The 14,861-nt window shown below is 41.7% G+C and overlaps 2 protein-coding genes across 4 annotated transcripts in view; one reads left to right on the forward strand and one right to left on the reverse strand.

Moving 5' to 3' along the window:
- The window catches only part of SKAP1 (src kinase associated phosphoprotein 1), a 282,155-nt gene that overhangs the window by 248,946 nt on the left and 18,348 nt on the right, over positions 1 to 14,861 (forward strand). For both annotated transcript variants that reach the window (XM_082373185.1, XM_082373186.1), the window contains exons 10-11: positions 4,518 to 4,568; positions 11,627 to 11,727. In XM_082373185.1, coding sequence (XP_082229311.1) covers positions 4,518 to 4,568; positions 11,627 to 11,727 — 152 coding nt within the window. The remainder of the gene's footprint in view (positions 1 to 4,517; positions 4,569 to 11,626; positions 11,728 to 14,861) is intronic.
- SNX11 (sorting nexin 11) overlaps positions 1,665 to 14,861 on the reverse strand; it is a 51,326-nt gene continuing 38,129 nt past the window's right edge. Inside the window, exon 9 of one of the 2 annotated variants that reach the window (XM_082373196.1) lies at positions 1,665 to 1,693. In XM_082373196.1, coding sequence (XP_082229322.1) covers positions 1,680 to 1,693 — 14 coding nt within the window. In that variant the 3' untranslated portion in view covers positions 1,665 to 1,679. Of the gene's footprint in view, positions 1,694 to 14,060; positions 14,237 to 14,861 lie in introns of those variants that run through there. The other variant, XM_082373209.1, reaches the window with a different exon arrangement.

Genomic DNA, 14,861 nt, shown 5'->3' on the forward strand with positions numbered 1-14,861 from the left:
TTCTCTTACATGTTCGCACAGTTAACAGAATCTTCCTCAACTGTTTTCCCAATTGAGATGAGATATTTGGGAATCAAGTAGAGCATTTTATGTAATAAGTGGTCAGTAATCTTTAGAGGTTAATTTGTTTAAAGGCTATGTAGGGTTGGGGTCCCATATGCCCTGTTAGGAGCAAGGACCATTATAATCTATTACTGTGTAAAGTTGAGCTAGCACATAAATTTTACTTCCTTCTTAAATGAAGATGTATTGTAGTAGATGTCATGCTAAAATGCCTAATAATATTCTTATAAAGAAGTTCAACAAGCTCTCTAGCCTAAAAAAAATTTTTTTTTCAAAATAATCTTTTTAAAATTAAAGCCTCAGGACTTCCCTGGTGGCACAGTGATTAAGAATCCACCTGCCAGGGGCTTCCCTGGTGGCACAGTGGTTGAGAATCCGCCTGCCAATGCAGGGGACACGGGTTCGATTCCTGGTCTGGGAAGATCCCACATGCCACGGAGCAACAAAGCCCGTGCGCCACAACTACTGAGCCTGTGCTCTAGAGCCCGTGCGCCACAACTACTGAGCCTGCATGCCACAACTACTGAAGCCTGCGCGCCTAGAGCCCTTGCTCCACAACGAGAGAAGCCACCACAATGAGAAGCCCGTGCACTGCAACAAAGAGTAGCCCCCGCTCGCTGCAACTAGAGAAAGCCCGCGTGCAGCAATGAAGACCCAACACAACCATAAATAAATAAATAAATAGTTAATTAATTTTTTTTTAATTTTTTTATTTATTATTTATTTTTATTTTTTGGCTGTGTTGGGTCTTCGTTTCTGTGTGAGGGCTTTCTCCAGTTGCGGCGAGTGGGGGCCACTCTTCATTGTGGTGCGCGGGCCTCTCACTATCGCGGCCTCTCTTGTTGCGGAGCATAGGCTCCAGACGCGCAGGTTCAGTAATTGTCGCTCACGGGCCCAGTTGCTCCGCGGCATGTGGGATCTTCCCAGACCAGGGCTCGAACCCGTGTCCCCTGCATTGGCAGGCAGATTCTCAACCACTGCGCCACCAGGGAAGCCCAATTAATTAATTTAAAAAAAATAAAGCCTCACCTTACAGATGAAAAAAAAGAGAGAGAAATTTGGCTGTTTAACCCCCTTTCGTGAGCAAAGAGACTTTTTTTCTGTTGCCATATAATCAGTTTTCTTGATTTTGGAGTTTGAAAAATACCAGTTTGATTTCACTGAAGGATCCAAGGTAAATTGTATGCCTCTGTGTGTATGGTGCCCTCTGAAGCTGGGAAGGTGCTGAGAGGTGTGCCTTTCACTCAGAGTTGTACTCTGTGAGGGCACTCTCCTCACCAGGTGATGGTCCCCATACTCGCTCTTTCAAAGGCCGCAGAGGCACAGCACCCAGCCTCTCACTTCAGCAGCTAGGCTTCTTGACTGGAGCCCACTTTCAGCCACCCAGGAAGGACAACGTTAGATAGAACAGATGTAGGGACTGGAGCTTCCCGGTTCACATCCATCACCATAGCACTTAGTAATGGTGGCAAACGATATATAAAATCTACGGCCAACAGTCTGCTTTCTTTCTAGGTGACTCCACAGGCGCAATGGAAATCAGAGTACCTGTTCTGGAATTGAACTGCATAAATAAAGCAGAGTTTTACTTTTTCCATTTTTGTATCATGACTGGATTAAGTGCTGTTGCCTGAAAGGATAAAGGAATCAAGTTTTAGTTTTCATTTTTATCATTGCAAATACATTTACATTCTCCTATTTTACAAATGCAAAAGCAGGCACGACACTTTCAATAATTTATTTTAAAATCAATGCTAATGAGGTTATGTCTCGTCAGTGGCCACGTTTTACAATAAAGTCTGATTTATTTAGAAAAGATCTTTGGTGTAGCTTCCCATCTAATGGTGGTGGGAAGGAGGTGGAGTAGCAGGCACGGTGACCCTCCAACTTCGGATCCAATTTGTAATTCACAGCGGAGATCTGACCCAATTTACATTGATTAGAATTGGGAGGAAGAGACATCTGCGCACAGACAGCAAAGGCAGAACAAACCCTCTCTGCAAAAGTGCCTAAGCACAGCAAATTACTGGTCTTTGTAATTAAGATGTTTGATATCAGCAAAAGAGCTGTTCTCTGTCCAAATTATTGGGTATCTCTAAAACTGAGGACGTACCAGCTCTTCTTTGAATGTTTTCAATCCTGTGAAATTGGTCCCACGTCAAAAAGGAAAAGCATCATAGCAGAGGAAGGAAAGAAGTGGGCAAGTAATAAGAAGACAATGTGCAAAGAATGATGTTTAACATGATTTATTTCAGCCTGATCTATTTCCCATATTTGATTTCACTCCTCCATTATCTCACATCTTTATTCCTCATGGAGAGGTGGAGGAGCACTACAGGTGGTAAGTAGGAAATTGTCTGCAAGGTCATACATGGAGATAAGTAGAGTTGAGTCCTTTTCCCACAGAATCTTATAGGGCAGATATATATTTACCTATATCTATATATAGAGAGAGATAGATATCATATATCACTTTTTTTTTTTTTTTTTGGCTGCGTTGGGTCTTTGTTGTTGCGCACGGGCTTTCTCTAGTTGCGGCGAGTGGGGGCTACTCTTCCTTGCGGTGCGCAGGCTTCTCATTGTGGTGGCTTCTCTTTGTTGTGGAGCACGGGCTCTAGGGCACGCAGGCTCAGTAGTTGTGGCTCACGGGCTCTAGAGCACAGGCTCAGTAGTTGTGGCGCATGGGCTTAGTTGCTCCAGCGGCATGTGGGATCTTCCCAGACCAGGGTTTGAACCCGTGTCCCCTGCATTGGCAGGTGGATTCTTTTTTTTTTTTTTTTTAATTGTTTTCCTTTTCCCTTTTCTCTTTTTTTTTTTTTTAATTAATTAATTTATTTATTTATTTTTGGCTGTGTTGGGTCTTCTTTTCTGTGCGAGGGCTTTCTCCAGTTGCGGCGAGCGCGGGCCACTCTTCATCGCGGTGCGCGGGCCTCTCACTATCGCGGCCTCTCCCGTTGCGGAGCACAGGCTCCAGACGCGCAGGCTCAGCAGTTGTGGCTCACGGGACCAGCTGCTCCGCGGCATGTGGGATCTTCCCGGACCGGGGCACGAACCCGTGTCCCCTGCATTGGCAGGCGGACGCCCAACCACTGCACCACCAGGGAAGCCCAGCAGGTGGATTCTTAACCACTGCGCCACTAGGGAAGTCCCACATATTTTTAAATCTTGGTAACGTGACTTATTTCCCAAAGTATCAATCCCAACAATATTAATTTTAATTTTTTCAGGGGAGCTATATCATTTTGTATGTGAAATCAATTGCAATTCTTTAATGCTCTGTAGTGTTTTAATATATTTTTATGCCGTTTCTTCTTAGTTATGAGCTTAGAGTTTACTTCCCCTAGTCTGACATACCAGAACTCATGTTGCCCTATAAACCTTATATTTAAGGGGGGGGGAGGGCTGTCCTATGCCATCGCCTCAAAGTTTCCATTTAATGGCATAACTATGGGGAAGCAAGACAGGTAAGTGCCCTAAGATCCACAGAGAGAAAGGAAAGTACATGTGGCCGGAAGAAACTGAGTATTCAGCCCTCAAAATGTTCCTTTTTATGCTCCATTCATTCCGTGTGTGTGTGTGGAGGGCGGTAATGATGAAAAGGAGAACAGCAAGTGTATTTCTGTGCATTTTACCCCACATATAAAATAGCTTAATATGATTCTGGTACTCATGCTTTCTTGATAAGGATCCAATTCCCATGTTATCAGATAGTACGAAGTCTGGGATGAAACAGGTTAATGTGGGTAAGAAACTTAGGCCAGTCATGTTGTGACTTTGACCATATAAACACTTGGATGGAGTTAGAAAATAGCATTGACTTAGAATTCATTGTGTACCTGCCATTCATTCCAACTGCCCTCAGGAGCTTCCACTCTCATGAGTGAAGCAGGCTGAATAACAAGAGTAAAAAAGATAACTACAAGCCCCAAGTACTAAGAACATAAAATTGTGTACATGACCAGCTTCTGTAACAGCTGAACAAAGCTTGATACATTAAGGAGTAATTAATCACAGAGGGTTTAAACACGTGCTTAGCTTCACACACAGAAGTTCTGGATGCTTACGTGGAGATAATACATTTTGAAGAGAATGCTAGAACGGGAGGAGAAATAGGGTTTGAGGAAAAGGATTAGGATCCTAGTAATAGGCACCTAAATAATCCAGTGGATTGGAAGCTCCATAGGGCGGGGACCCGGCCAGTCTTGTCCATCACTGCATCTCCAGTTCCTAGTGCAGTGTCTTGCGTACAGTAAGCACTTAAAAATGTTTGTGAATGAATGAACAGAGATGGAAATAAGAGAAGGCCAGTTGAAGGTGAGAGATGATTTTTTAAAAAATGGTAATTATTGCTTTAAAGAAGAGAGTGTGATGAGCTCAGAGAAAGAAGACCCGTCAGTACAAATAACAGACTACTGACCACTAATTGCTAATGCTGATCATGTTTATCCCCACAGATGAAGAGCATGATCTAGAAGAGGATGAGAGTGGCACACAACAAAAAGGAGGTATGAGAGCTTCAAAAATGTACAGGTGCTGGATAGGACATTCAGGCTTCCCACTGGAGAAAGCACCTTTCTCTGACTACAAACATTACCAGACTCGCTAATTAAGAGGGTAACTGGTGTGTCGACCTCAACAGTCCTGAATAAGATGACCGGACAAGGAAATATCTTAACTTTAAAAGCAGCCACCCATTCACTTTAATTAATGTTCCCAGAACTGCTAAGATTTATCCTAGAGAGGGTGGGAAGCCAAACCAGATATTTATTTTTTTCCTATCAGTATTTCTTAAATCAGTACAGTGAAAATAGATTTGTCTCATCTCTAAGAGATCAGAGGATTGAGAATGGAAAGAATGGAAAAGTCTCCTATCTGAGAGGCCCGGAGATTGCAAGTTCAGAGGGGAATGGAAATGTGTCAGATCTGAAAAGTGAACATGGGGTGAAGGATAGAATTGCTTGGTTATGCTGACTTCTGATGGCCTGGTTTGATTCCAGGCACATTTGGAAATGAATATGTAACAGCTTTGTTGAATACAAAATTACTTCTTATTCATCCCAGACTGTTAACCATGTTTCAGTCTGTTAGTGAGCCCATCCTTTCTAAGGTCAGATGCCCCTCTAAAGCCTCCTTAAGTGGACCAAGGACCTAGTCTGTCATTGTCTGTAAAGGAATATGTGCTGCAAAGGCCACCTCAAGGACATTCATTCCATCAGCAGAGCCTGAAAGTGCCTGATTTAGATACTGGCTGACTTTTTCTTAGAAATTCTATGGAAGTTTTAAGCCTAGGGGTTCTTTCCCTCTTCCCCTCCTGCTCCCCCTCTGTTTCTCCAGCCTCCCCTTTTCCTATTCTCCTCTCTCTTCCTTTCCTCGTGCCTTTTCTTCTCTTCCTAATCCATTCAGCAAAGCCCCTTTCCTTGGTTCATTCTCCATGGGAAGAGAATATGTAACAGGTTTAGTGAAGGACCCAACTTCATAAACACCCAGCTTCTCATGAGGAGAGAAAAGACAGCAAAGAGGCAGCAGCAGAATTCATGTGCCAAAGCCAGAGAGAGAACTGAGGCAAGTATAACAGGAATGTTAGCGTAGTTTCAAGTAAGGACCTCGTGACAGTTAACACATGTGATTAAGTCCATTCTGAATCTTAGTTTTTACCGTTCTACTTGCCGTACAGAATTCCAACAAAAAATCTGTTTCCTGACCGAGCCATGTCCCACATATGTCTCTTCTCAACCAACTTCCCTCACTAGTGCAGGAAAGAAGCACTTCATGTGGACAGCTTGGGTGGAGTAACTAGAAGCTTCCTATGGCCAACTTTAAACTCCCTTGGGAAGCAGCAGTCTTCTGGCAAAAGCCTAAAATTCAGTTTCAGACGTCTCCCTCATCTCTTTTCTTCCTTCCACCCCTCTTTCTAAGGTTCAATCTGAAGAGTGAGGAGAGATTTATTTCTTAGCTGTTCCAGCAGCTATAATTCAAGTACATTTAAAAAAAAAAAACAAAACCCTTTGTTCCTCATGCTTCCTGCCTCCAAAATAGGTGTTGTTAAAGTGTAGTGAGCTCTAAATATGTTTCTACGGTTTATACCTCCCACCAGTTATAATGATTGGTGACTTAGTGATTAAAAAAACAGAGGAGGACTTTTCCCTCTCTCTGCAGAATCTGAGGCAGGAATTTATATTATCTGTGTTTACTTATTTATTTATTGAATTTATATGGTGCCTTTTCTACAAAGGAGCTATAGAAACTGCAACAAATATGTAACATCCAAATGTCATCGCTTAGCTTTAAAACAGTAAAATACAGACGTTCGAGGGATGGGTAGGCATATAAAAGGCAGGGAGCTCCAGGACAATGTGAATTCTTCTGTAATAGGCAAGCTACACAGGCTTGGTTCACTTGGGCAAGTCAGGTATCACATGCCCTTTGAGAGGGAAAAGTATTTTCTCCTGAAAGATACCATGGCTAGCAGGGTCACCTTTAAAATCCACATACTTTTCTTCACTATTCCAGGGATCCTTTTCCTGGAATGCTGTGCTTTTCCCTGATGGAACTGCTTACATTTTTAAAGCCCAACTAAGAGCTTATCAGAAGAGGGGAAAAAGGAATTCAGTTTATCCTGATTGGGTGTTAATGACCCTGTAAGATGTAATTTCTTTTATTTTGTTCTGTTACCTAGAAAATCTATCACGGCCTTGTAGTATTGATTATTCAATCTATAAAGAGCTCGGTTTACAGCTTGACTGTTAGTAACAGGGTTATTCTAATGAGTGACTCTTCAACACCTCAGATTTTCACTGAATTCCAACCCATCAGCCTAACAGTCTAACACTAAGTGTCTTTGGTGATGACAGCTTATCTCCCTTCCCTATCATGAGAGGGCATTGTCCAGGTAACCAAAAATAAAACTCATTCTGTGCTGTCTGTATGAAAACGACTGGCCGTTTGCTTGGGTATGCCATGAAAAACAAAAAGCAGAGCTGGAGGCACAAATCATCCTTAGATACGTCAAACCTCTGACCAAGGAGGATCTTGAAACAGGTTGCTTTCGCTCTGAAGTTGTAGGCAAACTCAGCCAAGGGGGAGCCCATGTTCACTCATTTCTGCAGGGCAGAAAAATGGTTGCTGATGAGCATTCCATTTCTGAGGCACTTTTTCCACTTTAGTGGCAGCCAATGGAGTGAACTATTACACAAAAGAAACAGAGGGAAGCCACAGAGGTATTTGCAGCTCTTACTTTTTGAAACCTATTTCCCAAGACAAATGTGAGTGGATCGTCACCCAGCTATAACTTTGGCCCAATAAAAGGAAAACAGGAGATGAAAATTAGGATCTGTGAGTGTTCCCCACTTCAAGATCATACTTATCATCATTAAGGATCATCATTAAGGACCATAGTAATTTCAAAACTCAAAGACTAAAGGGCTGTGAAAACAAGCAAATAGTATTGTTCAGTTGCTCTTCCTGTTCTGGTGTCATAGTCAGTGGAGCTTGGCAAAATTTTTTATGCCTTTATTTCTGAAATGGTTAATAAGGTATCAGGCTGAGTCTGCTTTAATGGACTGAACATGGTGGCCTTTCTGGCCTGGCCTAGAGAACATTTCAAGTCCCTTCCAATGGGGCATTGCTTTGGCCTTCTTTGTCCATTTCTCATGCTCTAGCAAGAACTGGCTTTATCTGTCTTCTCCTTTTGTCTCTCTTTTCTATAATCTGTTAAGTAGTTATACCCAGGGCCACATTGGCACAGTCCTTTTGCTTATCAAGAAAATGTAAACAACATGCTGACTTGCCTTTTGCCTCTTTTCCTTGGTCACAGCTTGAATTCTGCAGCTACCCAATATCCCCCAAACAGAAGCCCAAGGTGACATATGAACTCTGGAAAGAACACAGTCAGGCTCTGTTGTCCCTAAGGAGGGAGAAAGGCAGAATGGTGTCTGCTGCTTTCACCTTAGAACTCTCCCCGTCATGGAGGCTCATTTTCAAATATTGACTCTGTCAATAGTAGCACCAACTTGGCCTCAGTTACAGGAGAAATGACTGTCACTGGTTATAAAGACTTGGTGTGGAATGACAGATGCTTTGCAATAAATACCTAGAAAAGAGAGAAAAACAATATATTTTTTAACTTGGTCTGCTGCTAGTCTTCCTATGACATTTTACCTGCTGGGAGCATAGCTTCTCTTACATGGGATAAAGAAAATAAGATGCTTCCCCCCTTTTTTTTTCTCCAGAAAAAGTCCTCCTCAGCTCTGCTGGCAATTTAAATGCTGTGACCATACCCATTAGCTTCTCTATCATTGTAATTGTTGTTAATTGTTATAACTGTTTTAGTTATTAGTGGTGTCATTATTGCTCTAGGTCCTCTGTCTGTTTTATGCTGAATATATTAGTGCTTTGCTTTTGAATTACCAGGCTTTATTTAGTGCAGAGTTACGTTTTTTGGAGAGACATTGAGAAATGCTGGCATTAAGCTTTATTCTTTTGTTTTTCATTCCAAATGGACAGACTGGAAAAAAATAATTAGATGGAATAATGTCCTCAAAATGAGAATGAAGATGTTTTGAATTAATTAAATGGTCAGAATGCTGCACTATTTCTGATCTCAGACTGCTGCCAGAGGAGTGTAAACCTAAAGGAACTTCAGTCCAGCCCACAGAGGCAATCATTCCTCTCAGGCTCCCAATTCCTTACTGATCTAAAGACATCAAAGTCTCCTTATGCTTCCTCTGTTCATAGGACATGCTGGGCATAGGGAGAAGCTGGACTGGCCCAGCAGACCTCCCAGCCTTCAAGCTCTTCCTGGGGCCAAGCTTCAAGAATAAAGCCCTCCTTGGCCTTACCTCTTCACCTCTTCAAGGTTCGATCAGGCTTTTGTTTTACAACTAAAGCTTCAGGGAAATGTTCTCTGACCCCTCAGACTAGGTTAGATTCCCTATTATACACAGGAGCCTCAACTTCTCCTTTGCAGACATATCGCAATCATAAATAAATAAATAGTTGTGTGACTGTTTCATGGTGCCTCCACGGCCGGATGGCAGCCCTAAGGGCAAGGACCGTGTGCGTGGCTGATGGCGGAATTCCCAGCATCTAGCATAGTCCCTGGTACAGTAGGTTCTGTGTACATGTCTGTTGAAGGCTAAAGAATGAATGTAGTGAAGTTGTGTGCACACATATACCTAAAGCCAATCACATGTGTTAAACTGGGAGTCTGCAATACAGAATCCAATCTTGTCCAGTTAAGACGTTCCTCTCCCTGATTTCTTTAATACCAGAATACCTCTGTTTAGATAGCAAGTCCAACCTTTTCCCCATTTTTAGCCCTTCGTTCTGCTTATTTTCCAAAGCAGCCTTGTTATGATTCTGACGATTCCAGTTCTTGGGCTAGGCTAAACTACCTCCTGGATTCCTGAGCTCTATCTTCTTTGGGCCTTTAGCTTATGAAAAATTGAAGGCATCTTCTATCTTTAGTTTTTCTTGGAAGGTTTTTGTTTTTCTGCTAGCTTCTTGCATTCCCTATGATCTGTTGTGCTTTTAGAATAGCTCTTTTTCCAGGTGTTCTCCCCAGGTGTCTTATATACCCAATATCAAATCACTTTTTACATATATACCCAAAAGGTACTCATAATCTCAGGAGCTGTCCCACACCCAGGCACGTGGGGAGCAGTACACCACAGTGACCATCTGCTAGGCCAGAAAAAGCCAAGAGAACTTTGTCAGTCTTACAATTTGGAAACATCAAGTTATGTTTTTAAAAAATCTATTTTTATAAAATTATTTTCTTTATCACATATAAATCCATGAAGAATATTGATGTCAATATACTTTTCATTCCTAAACTTAGGCAAAATCTTGGGGTGAATAATCAACTCCATTACAACTGAAAAAGCATTATATCCTCTGGGAAAACTACTTTCATTTTTCAGGAACTGATATTTCTCTATTATTTCATGCACTGATATCCCCCCCAAAAAAACATGCCTTGTCTTTTCAATAGTTAGCATTTTTTCCTAAAGAATTTTTTTTCCAAACATATTCTTAAGTCTGTGTGAGAATGTTTCCAGTGTAATTGTCTTGTTTGCTACCCTCTGTTGTCTGCTGCATATACAAACATTTTCTGTGTAAAGAAAACATGCTTGAGTTTCTATATGGTTAACATTTTTACTTTTGTTTGCAATATCTGAATCTTGACTAAACAGCTCTGTCCCCCTCTGTTTTTGTGCACTTTAAGATTCCTGCTAAAGTTCTTTTCCAGAGACATATAGGGATTTTATTCCTCTGCGCCTTTATTCTTTGAATTGCTCATAAGTTAGGAACAAGGAGAAAAAAAGCAAATATAGCCAGGGCCTCTGTCCCCCCACTGCCCACTTGCCCTCTGTCTATTCCCATCCTCAGCAACTAGCACCATCACTCTTCATGGGAGGGTCAAGACAAATGAAGGGAAAGGTGGAAACTGTAGAATAAGGTCCCCCCAGATCATCTGAATTTTAATTAGAACCCAGGACTCCTAACTCCCATCAGTAGGAATGTCATCTTTTGTAGGTGCTTTGCATATCACTCTCATACATAGTGTCCTAAGGAACGGGGAGCACTGCCACATTATCCCTGGTCCAGTGGGCATTCGCTCTCCTGCCATTCAAATCCCCAGATCCTCTCCCACTTTGTACTCTAGTGTTTAACCTTTCCGGGTAGAAGAAGATCAATACGAATCCTTCATTGTTAAGAATCGATGACTGTCCTGTGGCATCACTGCCATCTAGTCTTGCTGAGAAGCCCAGTAAATCTCTTCAGCTGCTTCTAAAGCTTGGTTTGTCGTCTTCGTCTTCCGTTGCTTTCATTTTTAATGCAGATCACTTTGGTTTCTGTTCCCCTGGGGGCTTGCAGATAAATCTTAGCAGACATGTTCAGCGTCTACAAATGAGATGCTGGAAAAGGGCCAGCCCACCCAGAATTTAGTTGTAATGGATGAGACACCCCCTTGGTTCCACTTAAAGACTGTGCTATTCGTTTCCACATTTATTGGTAATTACATCATATAGTAAGTACCTGGGTGGGAAGTGCCCAGGATGAAGTTCCTGTGTAACAGAGGAGGCCAACCTGTGAGACTGCAATGCAGATCGGTGCTGGCTGACTCAGCCTCTCGTGTAAACAGGCAGAAGTCGGAGACTTATCTCATTCCTTCAATGGGTAATAAAAAGAAGCACTGGATAGTTTAGATGCCCTGGATGAAGAAAGTCTGGCAGAAAATCTCTTTGTGCTGCTTACTTATAAACCAAGTGAAAAATTACCTGCCTGATTTTCTTTTATTAATAAACGAATATATTTATCATGTTACTGAATAGCATCTGACTAAGGGTGAACTGTAAATATTTAATGTTAGTTAATGATCTCCTTCTCCCACAGTCCTTTGCTCATGCTGAGTGTCTGGCTGTGTCTCATCCCAAACCCCCTGAATCTTAGGTTTCCTGGGGGTAATATCAGAACCTTGGTTTCCATTTGCAGCAAAAATGTGGGCTCCATAGAAAAAGACAGGGTCCTTTTAACTTTGATTTCTCCTCTCTTTGATCAGTGGACTATGCCAATTATTATCAGGGCCTATGGGATTGCCATGGTGACCAGCCAGACGAACTGTCCTTCCAACGGGGTGACCTCATCCGCATTCTGAGCAAGGTAAGGATTAGAGTGTGGGGCTTGGATCAAAAGTCGATGTTCTCACTCTTGATGATGTAGTCACCATAACCAGAATTATCCCATGTCATATTCTTCTCTTGTGTGTATCACATGGCTCCCTCACACGTAAACTTCAATTGTCTTATAATTGTCAGGGAAATTTTTAATTGAAAATTCAGATTCAGGAACCAATTTTCAAATTTAAAAATAAAATAAAGTAGACATAATACTTAAAACTATGCCAATCAAAATTTGATCTTTTTAAAAGGGTCTTGTGGTGCTTAAAAGGTCATCACCACGTACATAATTTATTACCGTAAAATACTCTTGAAAATATTCTAGCTGGGTCAGCCGCCTTCTTATTTCATCTATAGATAAACAACACTGTAACATAGTTATATATGGGGGGAGGAGTCAGAGCTAGTTAGCTCAGTTGGTTTGAGCAAGTGCTGACAAGGCCAAGATAGTGAATCCAACTCAAGGGCCAGCTAACTTCATTCTCTTCCTCAGTCACAGAGGTAGCCCCTAGCCACAGCTAACCATCTCACAAATGGTATTGCTGGATACAAAAAAATGGGCAAAAATAAGGATATATTATTGCAGATCCATCACCAATGTGAAGAAGCTTCAAAACTCATGGGCTACTGTTTGAGGGATCAGTAACACCATCCTTGTAAAGAAAGACTGCACATATTCTGTATAGGTGGGCTAAGGAAATCGATTCTGTCCCTAAAAAACTTGTTAAAAAGTTCTCCCTCTATGAGGCAATCAATATCAACAAACACATTTTTGAAAGAGGCACAATTTGCTCTTTAATTGATTAGTATGTGAACTCCATAAAGGAAAATTGAAAACCCATTGTGTTATTAACCCATCATTTGCAATTTATCTTTGTTCTGTAAATGTCATTACCTTGACCAGGTGTTTGTCTCAGTTTGAAATATACCACAAGCTCCTTAAGAAACAGACCAGGGCTGAAGGAAGGTACCTTCCAGCTGTTCCAACGAGTCCCATTTGAACTAGGACCAAATTCAGACCCAATCTTTTTCCAGAGAGCAGGAGGCCTGCAATCCCTGCTGGGTGAGATCACAATCTTCTAGTGATTTCTTCCAGACTCCTAATTCAGCACCACCCTAGTGCCATTCCGGTGCAGCTCCAATACACCAAGAATAAATTGGAAGCAAAGAAGGGAGTGGACATTGGCCTGATTGGTATTTCAAATGCCCCGAAAGCAAGGTTTGCCGAGTAATAGAATTTGTGTACATTACCACGCTGGGGTAATCGAGTTATCCACTCAGGTGTGACCAGGCCTCTGTTTGCCCAGAGCCTGCAGGTGAACAAATTAACTGTTTACATTGTCTGAGGTGCCTGCAGCAGGAGGAGGGGAGAACAGAGCCAGACTGTCTGCTGGCCTTCTCTCTCGGTCATGATTATTCTGTTTGTTTTGCACGTCTTTTGCCTTTGTTAATGACTTCTCAGTGGGGGTCCCTTTCCTCCATTTAGAAGGGGCTGTGCGGTGACTTGCCCTGCAGTATAGAGCTGTCTGCTGTTACCAGGACTGTTGTAATTTTGAGATACCAAAGAACATGGGGACCTTCCCCAACCTGTTTTGGGTTTTTTTAACCAACCCCCCTTCCCCTCCTCCATTACTAAAAGCCAATATATCAGAGTTTAATTCACAGGGAATAGTTTGCTGCCTTGGTTCTATCGGGCATCTTTCTCCATCTCCTGGAAGGTCCTGAGTTCGTAGTCATCCCTTACCTTGGTAGTAGCACACCAGTTGCCACCCTTCTCCACATTGCTAATCTCTGCATGGCAAGGGAAGAAATGAGAAGCTAGAAGCTTAACTGAAGTTTCCCTCATAAAACTTCATTCCAGTTAACGTTGGCTTGGGGAGCATTTCAGATTGGATTTACCTTTATTATATTACTTAACTCAATAAGAGTCCTTGGACAGGAAGGAACCTTAAAAGGCCACCCGATCCATTCCCTTGCCTCTAAAAAGCACAAATGAACCAATTCAGACAGATAGAAAAGGAGATTCCACTGCCATTATCAGCTGTATGTCTATTCAGATGTTCAGTAACTCCTAATCTCAGGAATTTTCTCTCATATGGATCCTAAATTTATTCCATATTATTCATATTTAGCCCCAGCTGGCTTCCTTTATTGGAGTCAGTTACACTCTGCAGCCTGCCTCTCACACCTGCAGGGACAGAACTGACCCAAGTTGAGGTTAGTCCAGAAAAATGGTATCTAGAAATCTCCATTTTACTTTTCTCTGTAGCCAGTAGAACTTTTGTCAGGCAAGAAAAGCCCACTTCTTAGGAACCTAGAGAAGTTTATTTCCCTGAGAAACACAAGACAAGATGCAACTGAGTGCAGCTCAGCTTACCTGGAGCAGTTTCCTTACCTGTAAAACGAGGGAGTTGTGTTAGATCTCTAAGGTTCCTTCCACCTCAAACATTCCCGGTCTAAATAAACATGGTGAGGCTGACTTTGCAAATCTGCTAAAGAAATTCCACACAAAAATGTGTCTTAGCTTTAATTATTTATTCAGATTAAACAAACAAAAAAATTCTAAGTTCTTTTGTTTTGGGCCCTCATAAATGCATTCGGCTTTTCCCTCTCTCTTTGTATAAGAGAAATATCCTGAGGGGCAGGGGGTGGCAGGTAGAGAACAGAAGTGGCCCCTGGATGGGGAAGTGGGGTGGGAGTTGGGGGGTAATAACTTTATTCTTGGGCTCCTGCTGCTCCCTGCTGTTTCTTTCTCTCTTTTTTTTTTGGTATTTATTTGTTTTTTTTTTTAATTGAAGTATAGTTGATTTACAATGTTGTGTTAGTTTCTGGTGTATAGCAAAGTGATTCAGTTTTACATGTATATGTATATATATATATATATTCTTTTTCAGATTCTTTTCCGTTATAGTTCATTACAAGATATTGAATTTAGTTCCTTGTGCTATACAGTGGGACTTTGTTGTTTATCTATTTTATATAGAGTAGTATGTATCTGCTAATCCCAAACTCCTAATTTATCCTTCCCTCCCCCTTTCCCCTTTGGTAACCATAAGATTGTTTTCTGTGTCTATGAGTCTATTTCTATTTTATAAATACTAAGTTCATTTGTATCAT

The sequence above is a fragment of the Balaenoptera borealis genome (genome assembly GCF_965194805.1).
Source record: "Balaenoptera borealis genome assembly, chromosome: 20".
Lineage (NCBI taxonomy): Eukaryota > Metazoa > Chordata > Mammalia > Artiodactyla > Balaenopteridae > Balaenoptera > Balaenoptera borealis.